General features: G+C 36.4%; 1 protein-coding gene across 7 annotated transcripts in view; it reads right to left on the reverse strand.

The window, feature by feature from the left end:
* Window positions 1-24,593, reverse strand: part of TASOR (transcription activation suppressor) — a 47,804-nt gene extending 23,211 nt beyond the window's left edge. For 3 of the 7 annotated variants that reach the window (XM_055414106.2, XM_055414105.2, XM_055414109.2), the window contains exons 1-13: window positions 23,966-24,441; window positions 19,939-20,028; window positions 15,915-16,060; window positions 13,729-13,821; window positions 12,893-12,965; window positions 12,297-12,388; window positions 11,691-11,852; window positions 10,233-10,357; window positions 9,216-9,247; window positions 8,384-8,489; window positions 7,463-7,566; window positions 7,279-7,382; window positions 67-139 (exon numbers count right to left, since the gene is read on the reverse strand). In XM_055414106.2, the coding sequence (XP_055270081.1) occupies window positions 67-139; window positions 7,279-7,382; window positions 7,463-7,566; window positions 8,384-8,489; window positions 9,216-9,247; window positions 10,233-10,357; window positions 11,691-11,852; window positions 12,297-12,388; window positions 12,893-12,965; window positions 13,729-13,821; window positions 15,915-16,060; window positions 19,939-20,028; window positions 23,966-24,293 (1,528 nt within the window). In that variant the 5' untranslated portion in view covers window positions 24,294-24,441. Of the gene's footprint in view, window positions 1-66; window positions 140-7,278; window positions 7,383-7,462; window positions 7,567-8,383; window positions 8,490-9,215; window positions 9,248-10,232; window positions 10,358-11,690; window positions 11,853-12,296; window positions 12,389-12,892; window positions 12,966-13,728; window positions 13,822-15,914; window positions 16,061-19,938; window positions 20,029-23,965 lie in introns of all 7 variants that reach the window. The other 4 variants (XM_055414108.2, XM_055414110.2, XM_055414111.2 and 1 more) reach the window with 2 other exon arrangements.
* Between the last annotated feature and the right edge of the window lie 1,086 nt (window positions 24,594-25,679).

The raw sequence follows: 25,679 nt of genomic DNA on the forward strand, positions 1-25,679 counted from the left end.
AGAAAAATTCATTAGCAATATGTATTAATTTTGAAAAAGTTAAGGAATAAAAAAGAGATCACCTACCATATGGTGGAACCATTTGATAAGGAGAGAGAAGAAAAAGGTATCCTCGGTCTCCCAAAGCTTTAACAAGAACCTGCATTTTTGAAAGAAGGAAGAAGTTGAATCTGCTTTATTATTCACCGGAAGGCAGAAACATAGCAAGCAGTTCCTACTAATTGTAAGGAAAGCAAAAAGTTTTTATCTTTTTAAGGAAAAGTACTGCTACTGAATTAGATAAAAACCCTACCAATTCTCTGCAAACCAGATTCCAACTAATTAAGAATTCCTTAAGTTTTCACAATTTTAACGAGAAAAATATTACTGAAAGAATTCTAAGTAACTGTTAAATCAACTGGCTGATTTTTCCTTGAAACTAAAAGAACCAAACTAAAACTTCAAATATTTTCCTCAGCAATTCAGAAGCCATGTTAAAAATTGCCAAGGTGGTGTGCTACATGTTGGAGATATGAAACAAGTAGGACCAAATGCTGCCTTTCAAGAGCTCAGGCTAATTTCAAACGCGAAGTGTTACTATAATCTATTTCTTCACATATTTAATGAACATCTTTCACATGTAAAGTAATCTTGCCTTTCATAGATAACATGAGAGACAAGCAGCACAAGATCCTTGATCAAAAGAAGTTTATAACTGGGTGGTGAAAGTAACACAAGAAATACCAATAATTAGATAGACAGGAAAGGTCTTCAAAAGTTTTACAAAGCAACAGAAAGGGAAAACATAATTAGAGTGTATGGGAGGTGGAGTTCAAAGGATGGGTACATTACCAATGGGCTAAGATTGTGGGAAAGACATTTCAATAGAGGCAACATCACGAGCAAAGGCAGAATTACAACATGATGGACAGTTTGCAGGCATCAGAGTACTTACGACTGGCCAAGGGTGAGCAGAGACTAGAAGAAACATTAAGACAAATCTAGAAAGAAAGATCAAGGGCTAGATTGTAAGAAGACAAAAATGCCAAGTTAGCCAGAAACGCCCTGGAGAGCTGAAGTGTTTCCCTAAAATATACAGAAACTTGATAGCACTGGAGGAAAGAAAACAACATAATGCAAAGAACTCAGTTCACAGACTACTGCAATGGTTCCCAGTATTTTTTGGATTAAAGAAAGGGTATGCTCAGTAAAGGAAGAACTGAGTATGGCAGCAGAACGCAAAGGGACTCTGGATTCTGGAAGAAAACTTGTGCTATGTAAATTTGCATGACACAACTCCAGTAAACAAAGTCTGTGTAAGAATCAATAATTTAAAGGGCTAAAGTGACTATGCTACCATTTACATTTAATAAAAGCACTGCTTGAAAACCCAAAAGTACAGTGGGCAACGTATCTGCAAAATTTGTTTCAGATTTAAAACTTTGAACTGTTTTATATATCATATCCCTTTTAACATTGTGCCCAAACTCTTGGTTTGTCAGAACAGAAAACTGGGAGATGTGAATAAGTTTCATGTTTTGTGGTTGCTGAGAAAAAACACAATTAGATTTAACTTCTCACCCACTGCAAATGCCAAGGGTTTTTTTTTTTTTAACCCCCACTGGCTTAGTGGCCTAAAGACTCTAGTTCCCTAAAGGGACTCAATGTCCCCAGAGACCCACGAAGCACAGGGAATCTACAACCAGAAACAACTCAGGCAGACAGCCCCAGCAGTAAGATCTGTAGCATCAACCCAAAGAAACACTTTTCAATCCTGAAGAAAAGGAAGCACCTGTGAATTCTCTACTGATGCCTCTATTTATTAAACCTTACTGCTTCCTCCTCCCTCAGAAAACATTATTAACCCAGTCTGTGGATTTATATTACCAGATTCTACTACTGACATTTTGGCTTTCCAGACAATGTAACAGGAATGAAAACAAAGAGTATTAAAAATATAAAATATTAAGCTCAGAATCTTAAATTGTCAAGCTTCTAAAAAAATAACATACCCTAAGTGACATTCAGCAAAGACAACAGACTCAAATACACAAGGGCTGCAGATTGGAATCATCAGATAAAATATATAAAATAACATGTATGAAATGTTTAAAGAACTACTGTAGCAGAATTGAAAACATGTTCACACAGAAACTGGCATATACATGTTCACAGCAGCAATATTCTTAATAGCTAAAGAGAAGAATCAACTGATGAATGGACAAACAGAATGTGGCATATCCACAGAGCGAAATGAAGGAAATGAAGTCCTGATACACACTAATAAGGATGAATCCTAAAAGCATTATGCTAAGTGAAAGAAGACACTGAAGTCCACATATTACTTGATCACATTTATATAAAATGTCCACAATACAAAAACCCATAAAGACAGAAGCAGATTACTAGTTGCCAGAGACTGGTTGCAGGGGGAGAGGGTAGGAGAGGGAAGAATATGGAGTGAATGCTTAGTGAACAGGAAGTTTCTTTTGGGGGTGATGAAAATATTCTGGAATAAGACAGTGGCAATAGTTGCATAACATTGCAAATTTATTAAAAATCACTTAATTGTATATTTTAAAATGGTGAGTCAATTAAGAAACATAACCAAGGGAACATCAGAATATAATCTCTACCTCCTAGAAGAGTCTCTGGCACATAATAAATCTTTCTGAAAGAATTAACAAGAATCTGTTTAAAAAAGAAAAAATAAAAAGGTAGATCTCAAAAAGAGCCTAAGATAGCTTTTAGAAATTAAAAATAAATTCTGTGAAATTAGAAACTCAGTGAATTGATTAAACAGCAAATAAGACACAGCTAAAGATAGAATTTGCAATCTAGAATATACCTATGATGAAATTACTAAAAATGCAGTACAAATAAGGCAAAAAACACAAGACAGACAGGGAGAACAGAATGATGCTTCAGAGTCCTAAGAAGTCAATCAAAAGAGAAAGGAGAAGTATAAACCGAGAGATAATGACTAAAACATTCTAAGTTATTAGAAATAAAGATATAAATCTATAAACATGAAAAAATACACAATACTGTAAATAACCACACTAAAAACCACAAGACACTGAAAAGGAAAAATTGGCAATGGAGCATTAAAAGACATTTAAAGTCTGACTATATCAAGTAATTATGACGATGTGAGTTAATGGGAACTTGGTACTGAAGGTATAAACTGGTACAACCACTTAAAATGCATTATTTTGTAAAGCCAGTCATATGTTATGATTCAGTAAATCTACTTCTAAATAATAAATCTAATATACTAAATGTATACCTGAGAGAAAATTACCCTGTACATGTACACCAAGAGACTCAAAATATCTATACCAGAGATAATATTCAAATTTAGGAACATTTCTCTCATATTTTTTCTTATATTAAGTCAACTTTAAGAATTTGACTTCACTGTGTTGTACACCTGAAACTAACACATTATAAATCAAGTATACTTCAATAATATTTTTTTTAAAAAAAGAGTTAATTTCACTAACCATCAACTGAAAGAGTTTAGTATTTTACTTATCTTATAAATATCCCTGTGGGAAAATAAAACTGTCCTGAATTCTGTGTCCCTGCAAAAAGCCCTAGCCTTCTGACATGCAGAAATGTATATAGAGAATGTTTGTTTTCATTTCCCCCAGAAATATTACACTCTTCACACATTTTAAGAATTACATCTATAGACAATTACCTAGTTAACTGCTCTGATCAAAAGGATACATTTCTCCTATCTCCCTAAAAGTGTTAAGTGAGCACACAAAAAGTTTACAGTACAGATTAGGTTCCTAGGTTAAGACCCAAGGTGCCTGGAAGACTGAAGAGCTATCTCCCTAGGTATTTAGGTCCAAGAGGGCTAACTGGCTCCAGAAGAGATTTTATTCATTTATTCATTGTTGGGAGCCGGCAAGAGAGACCCCGCCCATGACAAGGTCTTGGCTTGAGGAGCTGGCACTCAAGGCCGTCCAGACGTCTGGGGATTTCCTGGGGCCGCCCCATCATCTACTCCCGGGCCTCCGTCTCTTCTTCTTCTGATGCTTGGTAGTCCTCTGTGCTTTCTAAGAATTCTGACTCCTGCTCAAATATCCCCCTTGAAGCCTTTGCATGGTAGTAATACAGTTCCGGGCTTCCCTGGTGGCTCAGAGGTTAAAGCGTCTGCCTCCAATGCAGGAGACCTGGGTTCGATCCCTGGGTCGGGAAGATCCCCTGGAGAAGGAAATGGTAACCCACTCCAGTATTCTTGCCTGGAGAATCCCATAGACAGAGAAGCCTGGTAGGCTACAGTCCACGGGGTCGCAAAGAGTCGGACACGACTGAGCGACTTCACTTTCACTACAGTCCCTGAGGGTGTATGGGCCCTATAAACAGTCCAGGAATGAAGAAAATATTTTTACACAGAACATCCTAATCCTTCTGGCCCTGTTGGGGCTCTAATTGTCAATTCAGAATTTGGAATGCTCAGGACTGCACAAAGCACCCCAGGCATAAAACTAAGTTTGCCTAAACACTCCACAAGCAAAATAGATACAAAGCCTTTCACGAGTTTAGAAGGGCCCCTTAGAGTGAGATATGGAGGAAGCTCAGGAGACTCTTGGCCCTCAAGGTCACATACCAGTGCTTGCTGATATGTCTCCCTGTCCCCTGTCTATGGTGTGCCTGGGAGTACAGTAGAAGAAAACATAGAGATAAAGGTTGATAACAAAATGAAGAAGCATATAGTATTAGTGTAGAAAATTGTCTCCGCAGATATATGTGGGTAGAGCCCAAAAACGGATACCACGCTACCTAGGGAGTCACAGAGTCTGCCCAGAACTGAGGCTCCCAAGATAAGGCTTGCCAATAGTTTTTACAGTTGACTAACTGATACACAAATAAAGCCATTTCTCGTGCCTTGTGGCCTTGATGTATTAAGAGCCCATTGTTTAAGAGTTATCCGTAAAGGTACTGACTGTTCTAGAAGATGGTCTATGACTGCATTCCTGGCACAACTGTATCAAGACAATCCCTCCTCCCTTTTTAGTATTGCTGGTTTTAGGGTATATAAGCACTGATGTAAAAAAATAAAGCAGTCTTGATTCTGCACTCTACCAAGACTTGACTCGCTTTTTTTTTTCTTTCCTCTCCAACGCTGCTCATCCTGAGGGTATCGCCGGACTCTTGCCAAGGCTGGACCCCGGCAATTCACCAAAGGTTGGAGTTAATATTCATTTCATTTTCAAGAATATCTTTTCAGGAGAGAAGGGAAATAGCTGCCTCCTTCCCTTTATGAAGGAAAAATCATCTCACCCCTTGCCTATGGAGTGTTCAACTACTTGCATAGAGTAACTGACCTGAGACTGGATGCACTGCCTTAAGGATATGAAATAGAGCAAAGGAGAGACAACACATGTATTACCTACTGTGAGTTGTTCACTAAATCTCTCTGATCCAGAATATCTCCTGTATGTATTTAGGATAAAATAATTTAGAACCCGAGTCCCCAATGTACCTCCCATTATTATGACAACTATGAAAGATGTAGCTATAATTAGAATAATTCCCAGTGGGGCCTGCAGGAAAGGGGGAGCTATACAAAATGTCAGTTCATTAGATTCATGTGGTCTATCCTTATGGAATGCCTGTGCCCTCTGAGACAGAGGATCTTACTTTACTTCTTGATTCTGGGAAGACCCAGTCCTCCACAAACCTAACCTTATACTTGCTCAGGTGAAGATTTTCACTATTAGGCACTAAACAGACATTGTATTTTTGTGATAAACTCCTCACTGTCCAGATTCACAATATACATTCTATGAAATTCAAGAACTGAACAGATTTGGATAACTCAATATTCCATTATATCCAAACCTACTACCTAAACTTTCACTTAATGAACTCAGGAACTGAGTATTTTGACCATGAGGAATACTTGTATCACAGATGAGCTTGGGGGAGGGGGGGAATAAGAAACACAAAGATAAATGTAAATGGATGTCCATATATATGTAAATGTGCATATGCATGTGTTCAAAGATGCCTAACCTACAGGTTTGCTGGTCTCAAAGAGTTATTGCTAATAAGTGTACAAACCCTGCCTATAAGTTCTGTATATAATTTGACTCTCCCACCTATAAACGATGGATTGATTAAGCAAATGAATAACCGTACAATGAAATTCTATGCAGTCATCTATAAAGGTGCAAGTTTAAAAAAAAAAAAATCACTGATACAACTTTGCATTTGACTACTGGGAAACCAAGGCTCAAAAAATGAGTAAAAAGACAACTGCTGTGCTGAAAACTTTGTATTAAACAGCATACTTGTGCAAAAAAAAAAAAAAAAAAACCTCTATTCCTCGCTACTGGAATGTCCCTTAAACATTTGAACACAAGCTCACCTACCTCATGTTAACAGAAATCGTGGAATAGCCACTCTTTCCTGCAATCACCTTCTCTACTTTAACTCACCTATACATAGTAGCATCACATAACCCTTTTCGATTCATTCCTGAATCCATCACAGTCTGATGCCTGAACTGGTAATCCCTCTACCCAGACTCAATATACTCAATATGCACTAAATTAGATACTTACCTAGTAAATATCCCTTAAATCAATCTCTTCTTTATCCTTTCTCATCACACCTACCATTACTCTAAATGGTAGTTTCCTACCTCATGTCCCCTCTCCATTCATTCTCTACAGAGAAACCTAAGTAAATTTTCAAAACACACCTCTGATCACATTACATACATAATCAAAACCTCATCCCATTCTTCAAAATCTATTTCTATAGTATCAAGTCCAAATGTACAAACATTTGAGCACAACATAGCCCCCTACACACTTTTCCAGCCCTATTTTCTACCACTTTACCCTCTAATATTTTTATACTTTCAACCTTATCAAGGGCCTTGTTCCTTCTGAATCTTCAAATACGGCAGTCTCTCTTGGAACAAATGAGTAACTCCATTCACTACATAATCCAGGAAAATAGTCTCCTTTCTCATTCTTTCCCAAACTATAAACCCTGCATAAAAATGGGATACGTACTTGCTGAATATCACAGTCACAAAACACAATCAAGATACTTCATGGAAAAGACTAGTCTACAGAGGATCTAGTGTCATGGCTAAAAAAGAAAAGCACCAAAGGCCATAATAAAACACTTTTAACCAAATGGCAGCAACAGAGACTTCATGATATTTTCAGAGGCAAAAATGAAATAAACTGAAATATTATCATAATCACTTATTAATATGCACGTTTCTAAGGAAGAAGAAGGAACACCTGAAAACCTTTAACTCACAAGTTTCTCCTTCTCTAGTTTCTGCAGCAAACTCTCCATGTTACTTCCAATCCTTGTCTTTTCTACAACTTCATAAAGGCTGCAATACATTCCATTCTTCAAAACTGACATAAGAAAAAATACACAGTTAGTATTCAAATCAAATCTGCTTCTTATATATTGTAATAAAATTAAATTGCTCTACCTTCATTTGGACCAAAGTAAGTTTCCTTATAAAACAGTGCTGGAGGGATTTTCTGTTTCAGTTGATCCATACTCATAACTGTTTCAACATCTAACTTCTCAGGACTGAAAGAAAATTGAAAAGGCTTATTTGCCTTATCTGTATTTTTAACTCTAGTAATGTTCTCTCTCAATCACTCTCTCTGTCTCTCAGACACATATATCTGGATGGAACACAGATGAGCATATTTATTAATATCATACTTGATATTTGATATGTGACGTTCACATGTATATACGGGTAGCTAAATAGCTCAGCAATATTACCAACCTCCTTTCTTTAAGCCAGAAGCTAATACCAATTTTACCAGCCACAAAGGATAAAAAGTTGTCATTTTATTAAAGGCAATTCAAGTATGAACAGTTAAACTGCTCTTCTACCATTTATGAGGGCCCATAACATTTCCTGTGGTACAGCAAAAGATCATTTTAAATCTTTCTATTCCAACTTATGTTGCAAAGGACTGAAAACAGCCTATAAATTTTAACTAAACTCACATCAAGTTCTTTTCAACAAAGAAATGTTAACTTTTAAGTGTATCACGTTCAAATTGCTAAATAAAAAGCGTATCTACTTAGGACAAAACTTTGAAAAATCACTTTTAATATTTAAATCACTAAGAAAAAGTTTTATGCCATGAATGTATATAACTATTTAGCCTATCTGCAAATCAAGACAGAAAAGCAGAGAGCTTTTTTTAACCCAAGTTTCCAAGTTATCAAATCAATCTTTTTTTTAAAAAACAAATCAGTATTTATATTTACGTTCTTATGGATCAAAGTAAAAGTTAAATGTAAGAAAAACAAAACCAAATTTTAAATGTAAGTAAGAACTGAATAATTAGCAACTAATTGCTACTTTCTTACAATACAACATACTTACAGCTTGATAGGCAAAAAAGCACGAGTGGCTGACCTCAGAGAAATGTAACACAAAAGCTTTCCTTTATTTAAAAGCTGTCCTTTCCACAACGTGTAGTTAAATTTATCTAAATAAAAAGAATAATGACACAACTCAAGACTCTTGGCAGCCCAGAAGCAAATACATGTTTACTAGACATAAGGGGAAAAATAATCCAGAAACACAGTTTAAGTAGAACAATCACCAAAAAAAAGAGTCTTGACATTTCTATTTAGAGAATTCAAACAATTGGATTTTTGTTTTGGGTATCTCTTTTTGTACAAAATTATTCCAGATGAAAAAGATAACAAATTTATTTGCCTACATGTCCTCCTATCAGAATGCTGAGGAGCAAAGACAATACTGCCCTCCTCTTTCCCACAAAGGAGACGACACTAAATCCAGTCAACTACATGAACTCCACACAGTGTCATATAGGTCCCACTTGTGTTCTTTTCATTGTGGAAAAACTTGCAGATAGAAAATGTCAATATTGCTTTTAATCTTCTCTCCTTAATTCTAAATCTCTGATGAAATTAATACTTAAGTCTGAGTTGTGAAGCTTGTTTTATTTTTTTTATCTTTATCAATCAAAGTGCTACAATTCTGTGGACTATTCACAGTACCAGCAGATTCTCAAAGGAGACCTTACGTTTGGATGACCAAGTGTTAATGCTACATCTTAACATGGCCTCAAGATTTTTCATACTTTGCAGAGTCTCATTCATTATAAAAATAAACAAAGCACTTATTTTTTACTTAACATAATTCTTCTGATTTATAAAACTAAAGGAAAGAAATACAAGAATCTTACCTGTGTTTCTATCTGCATTAAAGCTGTTAGATCTACAAATAAATTTTTAAAAAGAAAAGAGAAATATTACTGATTGCTGACAGCATGAAAGTTAACATTCAGGGCCTTGATAGAAATACTATTTTTAATGGCATACTGTACAAAAAAATTAAATTCTTCCCAAGTAAGAAGAACAAATTACTTATTATAATATTTAATAAACCCAAGTCTACGTGGAAAAATCAGAATTACTTACTTGCCTCAAAAATTTTTCCAAAAATACCCATCAGGAGAGCTAGTCCTTTAAAGTCTCTGTCAATTACTTGATTTTATGGTGATGAGATTTGAAGAAACAGCCTCAATCATATATAAACATGTTCATCATTCAATAAATATTTACTAAGCTTCCATTATTTATTAGGCACAGTTCTGGATAACAGAATTACAGGGAGGAACAAAACCCTTGCCTTCCCAGAGCTCACAATCTCATAAGAAAGACAGAAAATAGTCAAAAAGGAAATGTACAGTTTGCCAGAGGATGATCATTTTGTGCTCCACAACAAGAAAAGCACTACAACGATAAGTCCGTGTACCTCAACTGCAGAGTTGCTTGCAGCAACTGTTTATGGTACTGCAATAAGATCCACGGCAGCCAAAATAAAAAAAAAGCATTTGAGGGAATTCCTGGAAGTCCAGCGGTTAGGACTCTGCACTTTCACTGCCGAGGGCCAGGGTTTGATCCCTGGTCAGGGAACTAAGATCCCTCATGCCATGTGGCAGCCAAAAACAAACAAAAAACGGCATTAATACCAACTACACAAATTTTCAATATCAGGAAAAAAAGGCTAATCGATGAGGTTTTAGTAAATTTTAGTTTTTATTTCCAGACATCTTTCCAATTTAATTCTTAAAAGTCATCATGAACAATCCTGTATTTAATGAATTTCAAGGGAAGCAAAAAAAGTGCTCCTCTTAACTCAGCAGTGTAGGATACGTGACGACAGATTCTAAATGACATGTAAGATTCACAACTCTTACCTTGATGAAGGGACGAACTTCTGAGTTTGTATATCGTCTTTATAAGCAAAAGACACAACTGCGTATGGACACACGTGTCTTGGTCTTCGCCTTGGCTCATCAAAGACATACTCGTAAAAATAATACTAAAAATAAGAAAACACAAAGTTACTGCTCTTAAGAAGGCAAGAATTACAGAGTGGAATGTTATATTTATCTGCCTGATATCTGAGAAACACTACATAACTGAAGTATCTCTAACGAAAAGTTATCTTTAAGCACTGCCTGTCAATTTATTTAAAATAATTTGTACTTTATATTAATTTCATAATATAAAAATACTGTGCTTATATACACACACACACACGTATTGTATATATATATGTATCTCGAATGCCAGGATACTAAAATAGTTTACTTCTGAAAGGCTGACCACTGGGAATGTGCAACAAATCTCCTCAAAAAAAACGTAACAAATGGAGCGTAACTTCCAGGTCAGCTCACAAAAGCCACTGATATGGAAATAAAATAGTAAAAACACAATCTCAAGCAAACCCACCACTATGCTCATTATTTCAAAGGAAAACAGATTATTGACTCCAACCGCAGACAAGGCAATATAGGGAAGGTGGCAGAGATTACAAACATAGGTGACAATACTACTACTGTCCAGAAGGCAATGAAATGAGTTACTCCAGATGATTTTGAATATAATCTTTGCTAAAAGGTCTTACCCACAGAGATTCTTCAAAAACAAAGGAGAAAGTGTAAATTTTTAAAAATGTAAATAAAGTAAAACATCAAAGAAAGGGAGAAAAAAAAAGAGAACATTTCCAGGGGGGTAAGGAACCACCACTTTTATACACAATCAATTTAGATATACACATTTTTTTTTAAGAAAAGAATAACATTCCTTTACAGTCAAACACCATATAAAACCATGACTGATATCAATATTATAATTTTAGGTATGTGTCGTTTACTGTAAATCAATTATATCTGAATAAAGCTAAAAAAATGAACTGCTTGAATTTTAGAAAAATACTAATAAAAATACAATCTATCAAATCAGTAACACAAACTGAATAGAATTAAGGTAATTCAGAGGGCTTTAACTTTACCTTGAAGGTTGAGTAATATTTTATCAGATAGGAATTTTCAGGCCATGAGAAACCAAGGCTTTAAGGTGAAATGAGATCGCTGAGGCAGGAATCATACAAAAAAACAGGCTGGAGGTCAATCTACAAGCAGGGAGAACTAGCAAGGCTAAGGAATCTGAGTATCACCCTGAGGAGGACCACTGTATGTTTCTGAGCTGTCTTGGAAACACTGAACAAACAGCAGTGCGAATCACTGAATGATGGCAGTGTTAAGTCTAGACTAGTGTGGTGGCAGAGGGAACTGAAAGGGAGATATTTTAAAGTATTTAGTGACAAACTGATATGAGGTCATAACACTAAAGTGGATCCAGGCACCTACCTGAGTAAGCTCATAGGCTCTGTAAGCCAGAAGTGATGTAATTCTATTAACATTCTTCGACACATGACATTCATGCTTTGGTGTTGGGTCCGAAGCACTTTTATTTAATACAGATTCTGAACTTTTTACACCCATGGGGTCATATACACTCTTTATTTTACCCTAAAATAGAGAAAACTGTTCATGTTCATCAAAACCTTATTGACTGTATGACATTAATATGATAGTATAACTCTGAATACAGATCACTTATAACAGTTTTTTTAATACTTGATAATAAAAACTTTTTACCAATATTGAAGCAGTAAGAAAAAGTTACCCTGCTCCAGAAAAAAGTTTTGAATTTGTTTAATACAAGGAAATATAAACTTTCTTCACAACACTCTTCACTTGCTTAAGTGACATTATCAATGTATTTCCCTCTTTCATTCTTTTCATTGGAAAAGAAAGCTAACTTCAAGGTTCAGTAAATTCAGATTAAAGATGGCAAACCTCTCTCAGAAGTATCTTATATACCAAACACAAGCAAGTACTGGCTTTTAATCAAACTCCTAATCCAAATCCAATGTTATCTTTGATATACTGAAATATAAAAGTCAAAATTACCTTCATTATTTTAAAAATAACCACATCACCCACTGCCCCAGCTTCCAAAGGATTAGCTTGTAGTAAATCAGCATACCTAGAAAGATAGACACCTAGTATAGAGACAAATGAAAGAATTATTAAGACACAAATATAAAAAGTCCAAATACTTAACCTATTATAATTATACAATAGTCTAAGAGATAAAATTATAAGAGATATTATAAGATTATAATAAGAGATAAAGAGATAATTACAAGAGATAAAAGGTATCACACTTTTTAAAAAAAATGTAATGACGGTAAAGATAGCTGATATTGAACCAAAGCAAAAATAAAACTAGGAAAAATATGAAACTAACCAAATTTCTCATTATCACTAGGACTAGACTAAGACATTAAAAGAAAAAAAAAAGATAACCCTTGTTCAATTGGAAGTATCCAAAATCAGAAACAAAGGATAAAACTGGTTTTACACTGCAGAACCTGAAACTAGTCTCTTTCTGGGAACATGACAAAGCATACGTGAATTTAATTTTTAGGACTGCAGCAAAACTAGATAATGTATTTTAAAGGGCAATTTAGGAGTAGGTATATGGAAAAAGAAAAAAAGATTACCCATGGAAGGATTGCCAAGAATTGTTATTTTGGACTGGCCCACCTGTAGTCCTTTTTCACATATGCTCTGAACCTAAATAAACAAAACATGTCATCTTGCAGTCATATTACATTAAAACTGTGAAAAGATAGTCTATAAACTCGTTTTAAGTAAAATCCAAGCTTCTAACCTATATTTTTACATTATAGAAATTATAAATATACATGCTAGTTTACTCATAACAACTAAAAATCAATATAAAACTGGTTTACATTTCCAATGTAACCATAGTTGCAATCTATTTTTTGTTTATGCCAAGTCGGACAGACACTCAGAATTCACAACATTCATAAACATTCCCTTTTAGGGAGAATTAGAATTGGCAAAATATTTGAGACAGTAATTCCATCTAAACATCAAAGGAGAAAAAATAGTTCTCAACACACAGAGAAGATAATCTACTTTTTTTGGTCTTTATTTTTAATAAGAGGATAACTGCTTTACAATAAAGTGTTAAGTTTCTGCCATACATCAAGATGAATAAACCACAGGTACACGTATGTCCCCTCCATCTCAAATCTCCCTCCCACCTCCCACCTGATAATCTACTTTAATAAAAGGAAAAGTATTTATTATCAAGCACATTCCAGGGGGGAAAAATAGCTCTGATCAAAGAAAAAAATGAACATATCTGAAAAACAAATCACAAAATAATGAAATACTCTGCATTACAAAATCATTTTTTCCATTTATACATCAACGAATTGTTAGCTTATAAAAAATCAAGTGTACTGAATAACTGCAAATTTAGTAACCTACATTTTCAAATGATTTTTTATAAAATGAGTTCACTTACCTTATACCGATCAACCATCAGAAATGCGTAGGATTCTGAAAGTTCTTTATCTAAACGACCATCAAACTTCAGTTCTCTTCGCTTTTCTGTAAACTAAATGAAATAAAATCTGTAACAATACCTTAGTACGTGCCTATGTTTTTCAAATGAAGAGTTTCAGGAATTTTATTTCTCAGAAATTCCAGATCAGCACTTCCATGGTGGTCCAGTCATTAGGACTCTGCACTTCCACTGCTGGGCACCCAATTATGATCCCTGGTCAGGGAACTAAGATCCCACAAGCTGTGAGGCACAGCAAAACAAACCTACCAAAATGGAAATTATCTTTTCTCTCCCTGAAATTTCTGCACTTCATATTTTCCTCATTATAATAGGCTCTTTAGTCTTAAAATACAGTCAAATAAGTCTCTAGTGCTGAACAATTTTAACTAAAATTCTATTAAAATCTTACCACACTTTTTTTTTAAAAGCTGCAATGGGTCTTCGATGCTGCCACGGGCTTTTTCTAGTTGTGGTGAGTAGGGGCTACTCTTCTAGTGGAACTTCTCACTGCAGTGGCTTCTCTTGTTGCAGAGCACAGGCTCTAGGGCACTCAGGCTTCGGGAGCTATGGCTCTCCAACTATAGAGCAGCTCAATAGTTGTGGCACATGGGTTTAGCTGCCTCATGGCATGTACAAGGGATCGAACCTGTGTCCCTCTGCACTGGCAGGCTGATTCTTAACCACTGGACCACTGGGAAGTCCTTCCCATAGATTTTTAAGTTCATATTTTGATTATCTTTTGATTTCTCGTTTTATCTGACATGGTGCATAGCATATAGTTGTTGTTTTCATTGCTGAGTGGTGTCTGATTCTTTGTGACTACATGGACTGTGGTCCGCCAGGCTTCTCTGTCCATGGGATTTCCCAGGCAAGAATACTGGAGAGGGCTGCCATTTCCTTCTCCAGGGGATCTTCTCGACCCAGGGATCGAACAGACGTCTCCTGCATTAACATGCATAATCTATTTAACACTGAGCCACCAGGGATGACCCACTGCATATAGTCGGTGGCTTAATAAATCTTTGTTTAATGACCAGCTTCTAGACTATAAAATTAATTACAACAAGGAAAAATGTTTCATTTCTTTGCAACTGTATTCTCAGTGCCAAGTACATAAGCCATACTCCAAACCCGTAAGAGTGACTTGATCTAAGTACATCTGAACTGTAAGTCACCCTAAACTGCTAGCGTTCACTTCTAGACACATATAGATATGGAGGCTATATCTAACAGATTTACACGCAATATTCAGGCTATTACTGATCTTCAATAATATAATGACGTTTTAGACTAAATGTTCATATAAATTAACAAATAATCCCTATCATACCATGAAAACACATTAAACTACCAAGTTTTAAATTTTCTCTGGGAGCCAGTAACATTTAGCTACTTTAGGGATCCTTTCAAAGTTAAATACTGATAGCACTGGATTAACCAACTTTAAAAGTACAAAATTAATAGCATTTCATGTACATTAGAAAGCAGTATACACATCAAATGTTTCCAAACATGTAATTTGTATTAACTCCAAGATGATGGCTTTTCCTAAACCAAAACTCAAACAGTATTCTAATTGTACATTAAACTTTAATTCACTACCTAAAAGGCTCAAATACTCCCCTTTGTTCTCACTTTCTCACTAAGAATTTCTACTAATGATATTAAATTAAATTACTTGGCAATAATTAAGGGAAAAATTTAACATATCCTAAAAATAAATGCACATTTTATTTTATTAACCTTGGAACTTAAGACACAACATACTCTTAGAGTTTCCACTTAACATGTGTTTGAAAGATCAAAAAGCCTTCTGATGAATTTACAATGAAGACATTAAACAATAAGTTAGAGAGTCGGACACGACTGAGCGACTGAACTCAACGGAACTGAACGCTTAAGATTCATTTTTAGTAAAAGAAGTTATTTTATATAATCACGCGTTAATTTAACACACAGATAAATGCAGTGCAACATCAACAGTTGCACTGTTAGGGGAAAAACACGTTATTTAAAACTTGTTTTTCCCTTTCATAATTTGTCTTTCCTAAGAACTTCAGCATTTTTTAAAAAAAGTAAAACAAATACCAGGCTATTAACTGGTTCTGAAGAATCTTATTACAAAGGCACAATCTAAAACATACCTCCTTTTCCAAAAGCTCATTATGTATCAAGCAAGCACGCCTGTAGTTAAAATTTGCTACTGAAGTTGGTTCAAGGTAAGATGAGTGGAGAATATTCAAAACATCTTCAAATTCCCGAGAGCCTGGAGTTAATGGCTGAAAAAGTGCTAAAATGAAAAACAGTATTAATTTTAAAATTCCATCTTAAAAGTAGTTTCTTATATTTTGTGGCTTTAATATAACATAAATATAGTGAAAAAAATTATCAAGGCTATCTTATTTTGTGAAGGCAAAAGACAGTTAATTGAAGAAAAAGTCTAGCTGCCTATTACTTGGGTGTTTTGTGACACGTAAAAGAAATACTGATTAATTCATTGAAGAAAAAACTATAGGAATGAGCATCTGGCATTACACATGCAGAAAAGGAAGTTACAATTTGGCAAAACTTAGAGGCAACTGAAACTACTTAAAGACGCCTGTGTATATTACTCATAAGAAGCTGTGCATAAACTCAAATTACCTCAACTCTTATTTTATGTTACACATAAGTAGTATGTCTAGGATCATTTATTTCAGCAAATTAAATGCTTACGCCATAAGTAAAAGCATAAAAACACTTAAGACATTTAGGTGTCTACAGAATAAAATTATTCTATCTGGTTTTTAAAACTAAAGTTAGAATAATATGTTGCATCCATTAGCTTCTTGTATTACTAACATAAAGTGGGAGGATATTTACTATGAAAACTTGGTAAAACGGAAAGATGTGGGACTTTGGAGACAAATCTGGACACAAATATCAGTTCTAGTATTCACTGACTTTGTGAGAGACCCCAGGCAAACGAACTTAACCAAACGCTCATTACTTTCTTCAGTATAAAGGAGAACTTGCGCTATCCTAATAACCACTACAACACCATACACCATATAAGACAACACTTAGAAAAGCTCTAAGCACAGCATCTGGTGCAAAGTAAGATGGTAAAAGTTTTTATTCCCCACTTAGCCAACTACTACACACTCCCTTTAATTTTAAAAAATACTTAAATATTCAATCTGTTCTTCAATCAGGAGCCTAATAACCTCAAATTTCCACCTTGTGGATGAAATAATGTGACTTATAAACTTCAAACATGAAGTCTACATATATGTATACATTTTCCCCAAACCAAAAATAACCACTTTCACTGTTATTCACAGAACAGATGTTATATGCTATTACCTTAATTTCTTTCAAGATACTATTTATAAAGAATCAATAAATGTCAATCAAAATATTTTTAGGCCACTACTGGAAACAGTGTTCCACTTGTACTAAAGAGTAGCTGTTTTTACTGTATTCTCTATTCAGTTATTAAGCTTTAAAGGACATAATGTCAAAGGATATATCCATTCATTCACCAAACAATGTATATATTACAAAAGTTTCTGTAAAAGCAGTAGCTTTCAAAATAAAGAATGTGTGCAGAACAAAGATTCCCACGACTTCAAAATTATACATTAAAAAAGCGAGGGGTGGGTATAAAATCAACATTCCTTATAATAATGCAACAAAGACACCAGGAATAAACAGGGGGGAAAAAAACACTCAAAAAGAACTATTACATGCAAAAAAGTGTCCTATAATCAAATTTATAGCAGATGGATATACTCAATAATCTATTCATCGCAAGCTCCATGAGAAAAGGAACTATAACTGCCTTGTTCATTCCCTTTATTTGGGGTACTGGCCCCAAGTTGAACAAATGAGGAAGCGGGTAAAAGAAAAAAAAAAGAGAAGAAAATTTGTCAAGACATTTTTTTAATACTAAATATAAATATGTTCTAACTACCAAAATATGATTGTTGTCATTGTAAATTAGGTCTCACAAATTCAGCAATTCAGTGTTTATAAAGCAAAACGAAAGCTCAAAAAACAGCAAGAAATCCATTCTCTCAATTCAAATCTGTTTTACAGACTGTTGTAGGATAAAATGTTTTATCTTTGTATCTATCCCCAACTAAACTGGAAAAACTTGTGAGGGAAAACAGCATGTGGAGTAGTTTTTAATAGGCTTTCACATCCAAAATAAGCCAAGCATGATTTTTGAAGTTGGATTTTATACATGATTGATTATGTTTCTAAACTATCAAGTGCCTTTAGGTATCTAAAAACGTGACAAAAAGTATCAAGTGGCTTTACATTTCTATGATATTTTACTAATCTATATAAAATAAATTATTTTTTTAGTTAAAGATATTACACTATTTCCACCATCAATCTAACCAAAAGCAAAAGATATCAGTTAAATCATAAAAATGTATATAAAAATTAACTCTCAAATCACTCTCTAAAAAGTACTTAACATTTGTTTCAGTCCAAAGCAATGTCCTAGAGTCACCTCAAATGTACTCAAGTAGTCTGTCAATGTAAAAACACTTGGGAATTTTTTTGTTTTTTAACAGAAGAAGGTGCAAAATTTTAGTTCTAACAAGAAATACTTGTATCCTAAGTATTTCAAATGTCTCAACTGGCTTTAGTAGTTAGGCTAGAGTTATAATTTCTATTTTTTATTCCTAATTATCACTTTCTAGAAGAACAAAATTTTGCTATACCTGTTTCAAGCCAATGTGCTAGTAATGGTAGTTCAGAAATATAAAATGTTCTGAAAGTACATTCCCTGGTGGTCTATTTGTCCTTAATAACCACTGAAGCATGTATGTGATCAACACATCCTGTCACTTCTTTTAAAGAAAACATACATGTCACAGTAGCATCATCTGAGGCAATAATAAATCTATGACTATCCAAATGGGAACAGAACATTTTATATATTAATCACCCATTTCACATAAGGAAGTCAGTATCCAATATAATATTCTCCAGATTCTGACAATTTTTGAGTCTAACCATTAATGAAATTATTCCATTTCAGGTATGTACTAATCATTATCTCATTTAATCACCAAAACCACCCTATGGAGTTCATTATGGCTATTTCACAAATGAAATTGAGCTAACACTTAACTTGGCCCAAGGTTAATATATGAATAGGGCAGGTGGAATTCAATAGGCTCCCTAGCTGCAAATCCATATCCTGAACTGTAAGTAAAAGAAAAGATGTAAATGGGTATACAAGAGCTGAAACCAATCATTCCAAGATCTGAAAAAACAGAATTCTTTCCTTATTTTAGATCAAGAAATTGTATTAGCTATACGGATACCAGCTATAAGAGAAAAAGAATTTGATTTCTAGCATGTTCTTTCTACCCTCTTTTGTCTAATTTTAAATTTTATTTAATTTTTCATTTAATGCATTTAACAGGGTCAGAAGTCATAACTAACACCCTTTTTTTATTTATAAAGGTTAACTAACAGCAGTCATAATTCTTCCAGACATTAAGGAATATATAATTTTGCTCATATACAGGCTTTCCAAGAAATCTGTTATCAGAAAGATGTTACTGAGTTGACTTCTGACATTAACAAGGTTTCTCTACTGACAAAACGGATTATGAATGTGTTTCATCATTTCTTTTCCCCTCCTTTCTGGCCACACCACACGGCATGCAGGATCTTAATTCCCCAACCAGGAATTGAACCTGTGCCCCCTGCAGTGGATGCAGGGTCTTAAGCAATGAATCACCAGGGAAGTCCCTTTTATAGATATGCTTTTATGGGATTCAAGGGAAGAGTTAGAAAGGTATGTGGAGATATATAATTCAAATAAGGAAATTGATTATACCATCAAATCAGAACTAGAATATTTTATATTATTTGCAGCATACAAAACATATTAAACATACTAAGAATTAAATAAAACACACATAAAGATCATCAAATAGGAGCTTTGTTCCTCAACCAAAGAAACATTTTTCCTCAACTACTTTTATTAACTTATTTAGTATCAATGCCAATCTTTGTGTCTGTATTAAGATTATGTGAAAATAGATATATATATACACACACCCCTAAGTGTAAAAACAAGCTAAACTTTTAAAATAAGATGGACCAATATTATAAAAATATACCAATGGAAAATATAAAATATACATTTCAACTTACAGTAATTCATGGAAGAAAGGGAAATAAGAGTAGGCTGGCAATCACACTGGTCTGCATCTCTCTGAATCCATCTCTGATGTCTACTAATGACTAAAATACAATGAATATTCATTTGTTCCTCACAACATTTTAAAAATCACTTTTCTCCAGTCTAATAAAATTACTACAACATAATACTGTAGGGGTGGATGATTCATCTCTAAATCACAATTGAAACATTAAGTGTAAAATTAAGAATGAACATTCTAGCAGAAATCTAGAGATAACAAACATGAAACTTGACCATTTTGGACTGGGGAATATGTCAAAGAGTTTACCTCCATTACTTAGAATTTGTATGCTCCTATCAAATATTTTATGGGAATGACTGAATTGTGCCTATACTTTACTGCTCGGATTTACTTCTACCTACGGAAACCTGTGGTACTTGGAACCAAGTCATTCATATAAAACTTTAAAACATCATGCAAATTTCCTGAAGACACTTAATCCCAAAATCTTCAAAAAGATAACTCCAAATTTTATGGGAAAAAATGGGGATTTGGGAGGAGAACTGGTCATTAATTCTCCTAAACTAGACCAGTATGGACACAAATGCATGAGATCATTTAGTGAGATGCAGGTGCATGAGAGCAGTTAATCTTGTTCCCTACATAAAGCACTAACCAATAAACATTTTCCAGAAAGTCAATCATCACTACGTCACTTCCCAAGAACTTTGAAGGGAAAAATTATATCAAATACAATTACTGATTTTGAGGACTTACACTACTAGATTCTACAGTAAAAGAAGGCAACAGTGAAACACCCACTGAGGAAATGCAATTCCACAATTTGGTAAAATGTAACAGTGTCTCCTTACAGTGTAGAGAGTAGCCTGTCCAGTAAGTAAAAAGAATTAACAAATATTCATAAAGAGTAAAATTTTACTCTAGTCAACAGAGCACTTAATTTGTCAGTACTGATTACATGTGTTAATTTCATAATGAACATAATTTGTCAATTTGAAAATTCCCCAGGATGAAGACATACTAAACATCACTAAATTTAATAGTTGTTAATTAAAAAAAAAAAACCGTAACTTTTCTATAATGAAAAAGAAGCATTTTATGCCTAGGTTCAAACTCCAACTCCACCTTTTACTAGCTGTGTGACCTTGGGCAAGCTCTTTACCTCAGTAGTTCACGTTCCTCATCTGTAAAATGGAAATACACTTACTACATAGGATTCAGTTCAGTTCAGTCGCTCAGTCTTGTCCGACTCTCTGTGACCCCATGAATCACAGCACGCCAGGCCTCCCTGTCCATCACCAACTCCCGGAGTTCACTCAAACTCATGTCCACAGAGTCGGTGATGCCATCCAGCCATCTCATTCTCTGTTATCCCCTTCTCCTCCCGCCCCCAACCTTTCCCAGCATCAGTCTTTTCCACTGAGTTATTTAGATTTAATTAACACATATAAACTGCTTAGAACAGAGCTTACAACTAAGCACTATGAACTGTTTGCAATATTATCACTTAATTAGAATGGCAGTATTTTGGATATTCTGCTACTGTGAAGACCAAGAAAAGGCAAGTTCTACTTACAAAAGTTTATCTTTAAGCTACCAAGAATACAAGTCCTCATCTTTATTTTTACTGGAAAAGCAGTCACAAGCAAAGGCCTACTATATTAAAATACCAATGCAACAGAATCTTTGATACAGAAAAGTTCAAGAAGAGGTATCTAATATTCACGATAAAAGACTCAGATGACCAGCATGAATACCTAGCCAAATTCTATACATAAGTGTTACCTTTCAAGTCTTCCAAGAGGGTATTACTTGGGGATCAAGTGTGAAACTAGCAGAACCTACTGCACTGTTTCTGATGAAGCGGTTTTTTTTTTTTTTTTTAATGAAGTTAAATTTTTCTATGAAATTCCATCACCAAGTATTAACTCCCTCCACATTGGGCAGGATGAAGTCCACGATGGTAAAAACTTATTTAAGTTTTAAATGCTCTATTTAAATTGCTATTGCACTATTTGAACAGCTGCTGCTTAGTGTAGAAATATTTACACAAGTTAAAAATTATTCATTTTCATTAAATATGAAAAAAGTTTACATGTTATATTTTCCTTACCAAAACCTTCCTGAGGGGAGAAAGGTAACAGCCTCTGCCTCTAAGTGAAAATGAAAAATATAAATTTTCCCCAAAGGAGCATGAGACTCTGGGGACAAAATGAGGTTTAAACTTCTTAATTCCTCAATTATATCTTTTAGTGTATTCAAATGAAATCTATTTTAGAGCCCTCTGGACATATTTTAATAAAAACCACACACACACTAGCCAACAGTTCCTAGTGCCATCCCACATTTCAAACAGAACAGGGGTTTTAGGCCAATTTTCCGGTCCTATGAGAAGTTAAAATGAGGTACATCGTGCCTTATGTTTTGGTTAAAACTTTTTAGAAAATGGACTGCAAAACTGTATCAAGCTAAAAAAAAAAAATTAAAAAAGGAAAAAGTTCAAGCTGCTATTTCAACCTGAAAATCAAGAGCCCATCTAAATCTACTCTTAACCTATTCTCTAACAATTTATAATTTAGGCTGAAATCTAATTTTTCTCATATTGACTATACATCTTAACTAAATAAACCAAAAGAACTGATGTTCCTGACCCTTAAAGAATCCTCTTGAACCCTGACATCTGTTACGTTAACTCAAAAGATATTTCTAGAACAGTCCTCATGCTAGCGGACGTAACTTCATCTTTCTCAGCCTGGTTTCTCTCACCAAGAATTCCCTTGGCTTTCTCACCCAAACAGAAATTAACAACTTGGCTTTTTGTCCGTATCTTACTGACAAAAGGCTATCAATTTCAGTTGTGCAAATGCAGCGGCTGTGCACGTGCAGACAGGAAGCACATGCTTCATTCAAGATTCTCTTTACCAAGACTCAGCTACAAATAAAAAATGTCTCCTACAAATAAGAAAATTCCTATTACTTTCCAAAGTAAATCTGAAAAACGGAACCACGCACTAAAACAGAAAAAACAAAACAAAACAAAACCTGCTTTTAAATTGACTAAATCCAGGCAGAGCACCCCAAATCACTGGATGGTCAAAAAGTGTATTCTAAAAACAGAAAACGGTCATTTCCTCCATGAGAAAGGTGTCACAATATGGCATAAAATTTCAGAAACGTAATGCTGTTAATATGTTGTTAATATAACTGTTCCCATTTTTGTTCCAGGAGCCAGACTGGATCTCTCAAAAAATTTTTCCTGAAGTTCTCTTATTTGCAAAATCAAGTAGGTGACTCTTGGGCAAAAGCTGACCTCTATTTTTTTCATAGGGAAATTACTGCACCAAGAACCTACCTTCCCCACCTTTTCGAATACAACGAAAAACAAACTAAGGCTTGGATTTAAAGAGAGCCCTATCTAGCGCTTCAAATACAGGGCGGGGGGAAAAAAACTACATGGAAATGAAGTGTGATGGAAAACAGCAGTGTGCATGAATCACATCTAACGGAGATTTCTAAACAAGGGAAGACGCTGACATCGATCAAATTTCAAGTAGACACAGGGCTGAAGAATTTCCACAGGGAGAAGCGCTTGTGGTCCTCGCAATGCAATGGCCTTGGAGAAAGCCCCAGAATCCATGGCCACGGGTTATTTCCACAGTGAGACTTCTCAGAAGCATCTTTAGAGGAGGACACATCAGCTTCTCTGCCTTCAGGGGCTGGGAGGGAGGGGCGCAGAGCACCATCTTTCCTCTCTGGGAGCTGCAGCCTTACGGACAAGCTTCAAACTGAGCTACTTCCAACTTCCACGGGGAGAGGGGGAGCAGGGAGCGTGATTCCACCGCTTTCCTCTCGCACCAAGCGCAGCAGCTGGGCGGCCGAGGCTGTGAGGGGAGAGGCGGCTGGCGCTGCATGCGTGTTTACGTGTCTCGGATGGGTGTGGGAAGGAGACAGAGAGATTCTAATGAAAAGATGGAGGGGAGAGAGAAAGAGGGGTTGGAAAAGAGGGGAAGCACCACCTTTCTTTTCTCTGCTCTTCCTGGGGATCTGAAAACTCCTCCTAATGGGTCTTTCGGGCTCTTCGGGGCCTTTGGGCAGTGCAGCCGTGCCCGCCTCAGAGGAGTCCTGAGGCTGCTCGTGGCAGAGGCTCGGGGCGGCCTCGGAAGCCGCGGTCTCCTCAGGCCCGGCGCCGCCGCCGGGCTCCGCGATGCTGAGGCCGCCGCCATTTTGTGGGGAGGACTCAAGCTCCGGAAGCGTCTGCTTCATCTCGTCGTCTCCGCCGCCGCCGCCACTTTCCCAGTTCGCGTCCGTCGGCGGAGAGCCCTCCGCCTCCGCAGCAGTCGCCATCGCGCCGGCGTGAGGAGCTCCGGGAAGCTTCGGCCGACAAGGTCGACGGGGGTGGGGGGAAGGGGCGGCGGGCCGGCCTCGCCGCCAAACTGCTCTCAGCCCACCGACCCCCTTCCCCCCGTGGCCGCGGGCCGCTCTCCCCGCCCAGCAGCCTCTCGGGGGCCCTAAAGCGGGCGCCCCAACCGTGCCGCCCGGCCCCGGGAGCCGCTCCTCGCTCGGGCAGTTCTTCAGCCGGCCCCCGCTGCTCAACGTGCTGGCGTCGGGGCCTGGAGGGGGCGGGGCCATCACGGAGCGCTCCGCCAATGAGGACGCGGCGCCCGCCTCCGCGGGTGCGGATAGACAGCACCAGGGGGCGGAGCCTCGGAGCTCCCGAGCCCGCCAAAAGGGGCGACTGCAACGCCCGACGAGAATCTCGACGCCGCTCCCGGCTGCGGGTTAGATGGGTCTCATGGCGAGCTGCGAGTTCCTGGATCGCGTTCGGCCAGTGCTGCAGGCGAGGGAGGAGTGCTGCGCCAAGTCCTGGGAACGCAGGCGTCGCCTTTTTCCGGGCAAGATTACCTCGCTTCTCGGCGCACGACTTGCATCGGCCAGAACCGGATAGAAAGACAGTGGTTGTGGGATGATTCCGGCTTTGTGAAATATTTGCATGCATATATAAAAGCTCGAAATGGTGATATGATAGTGGCTGCAGCCATAAGAGCCTGAAAGCCACGGAGGCCCGCTTCCAGTGTTATTCCCACTGGATCTTACCTTTTTACAATAGATTACTCCCACCCGCCCCCCTTTGTTTATCTAGAAGGGTTAGAACCGGTGGCACGCCTCCAGCAAGCTGTAAATTCCTTGGTCCTTTGATTTGACTTCACAGCCTAATGTTAACAGGAGTTGGTTCTGGGGAGGTTGAGAAGGGCTGCTGGCTTTTAGATTTTCCATTGCTGTTTCAGTTTTCCTATAGCTAGTGTATATTCAAGAAAAACATAAACATTTGCAGCTACGTTAAAAGATATATAGCAAGCGATCGTTTTACCTTAAAACAACTAGACAGTCAAGTTAGAAGGCCTTTTAAATAGCTTATGCTGGTTAGGTTGTAACTATTTGGGCAATGGTGAATACATAAATTATTTCTTGCATTCTATAAGCTAGGCACTGTACCTAGCGATTTATATATACTATGTACATTAAATCCTCACAACAGATGTTAGGGAGATGCTATTATGCACAATTTAAAATAAGTGTTGCAGTTAGGAGTATGGGATTAATAGAAACACACTACTATATATCTCAAGTAGATAAACAAGAAGGATTTACTGTATAGCACATGGAATTCAATATCTTGTAACCTACTATAGAGAAGAATCTGTAAATCTACTACAGTTTATTTACTATAGT

Source organism: Moschus berezovskii, chromosome 24, assembly GCF_049115385.1.
Source record: "Moschus berezovskii isolate FMDL1 chromosome 24, NW_MosBer_1.0, whole genome shotgun sequence".
Taxonomy (NCBI): domain Eukaryota; kingdom Metazoa; phylum Chordata; class Mammalia; order Artiodactyla; family Moschidae; genus Moschus; species Moschus berezovskii.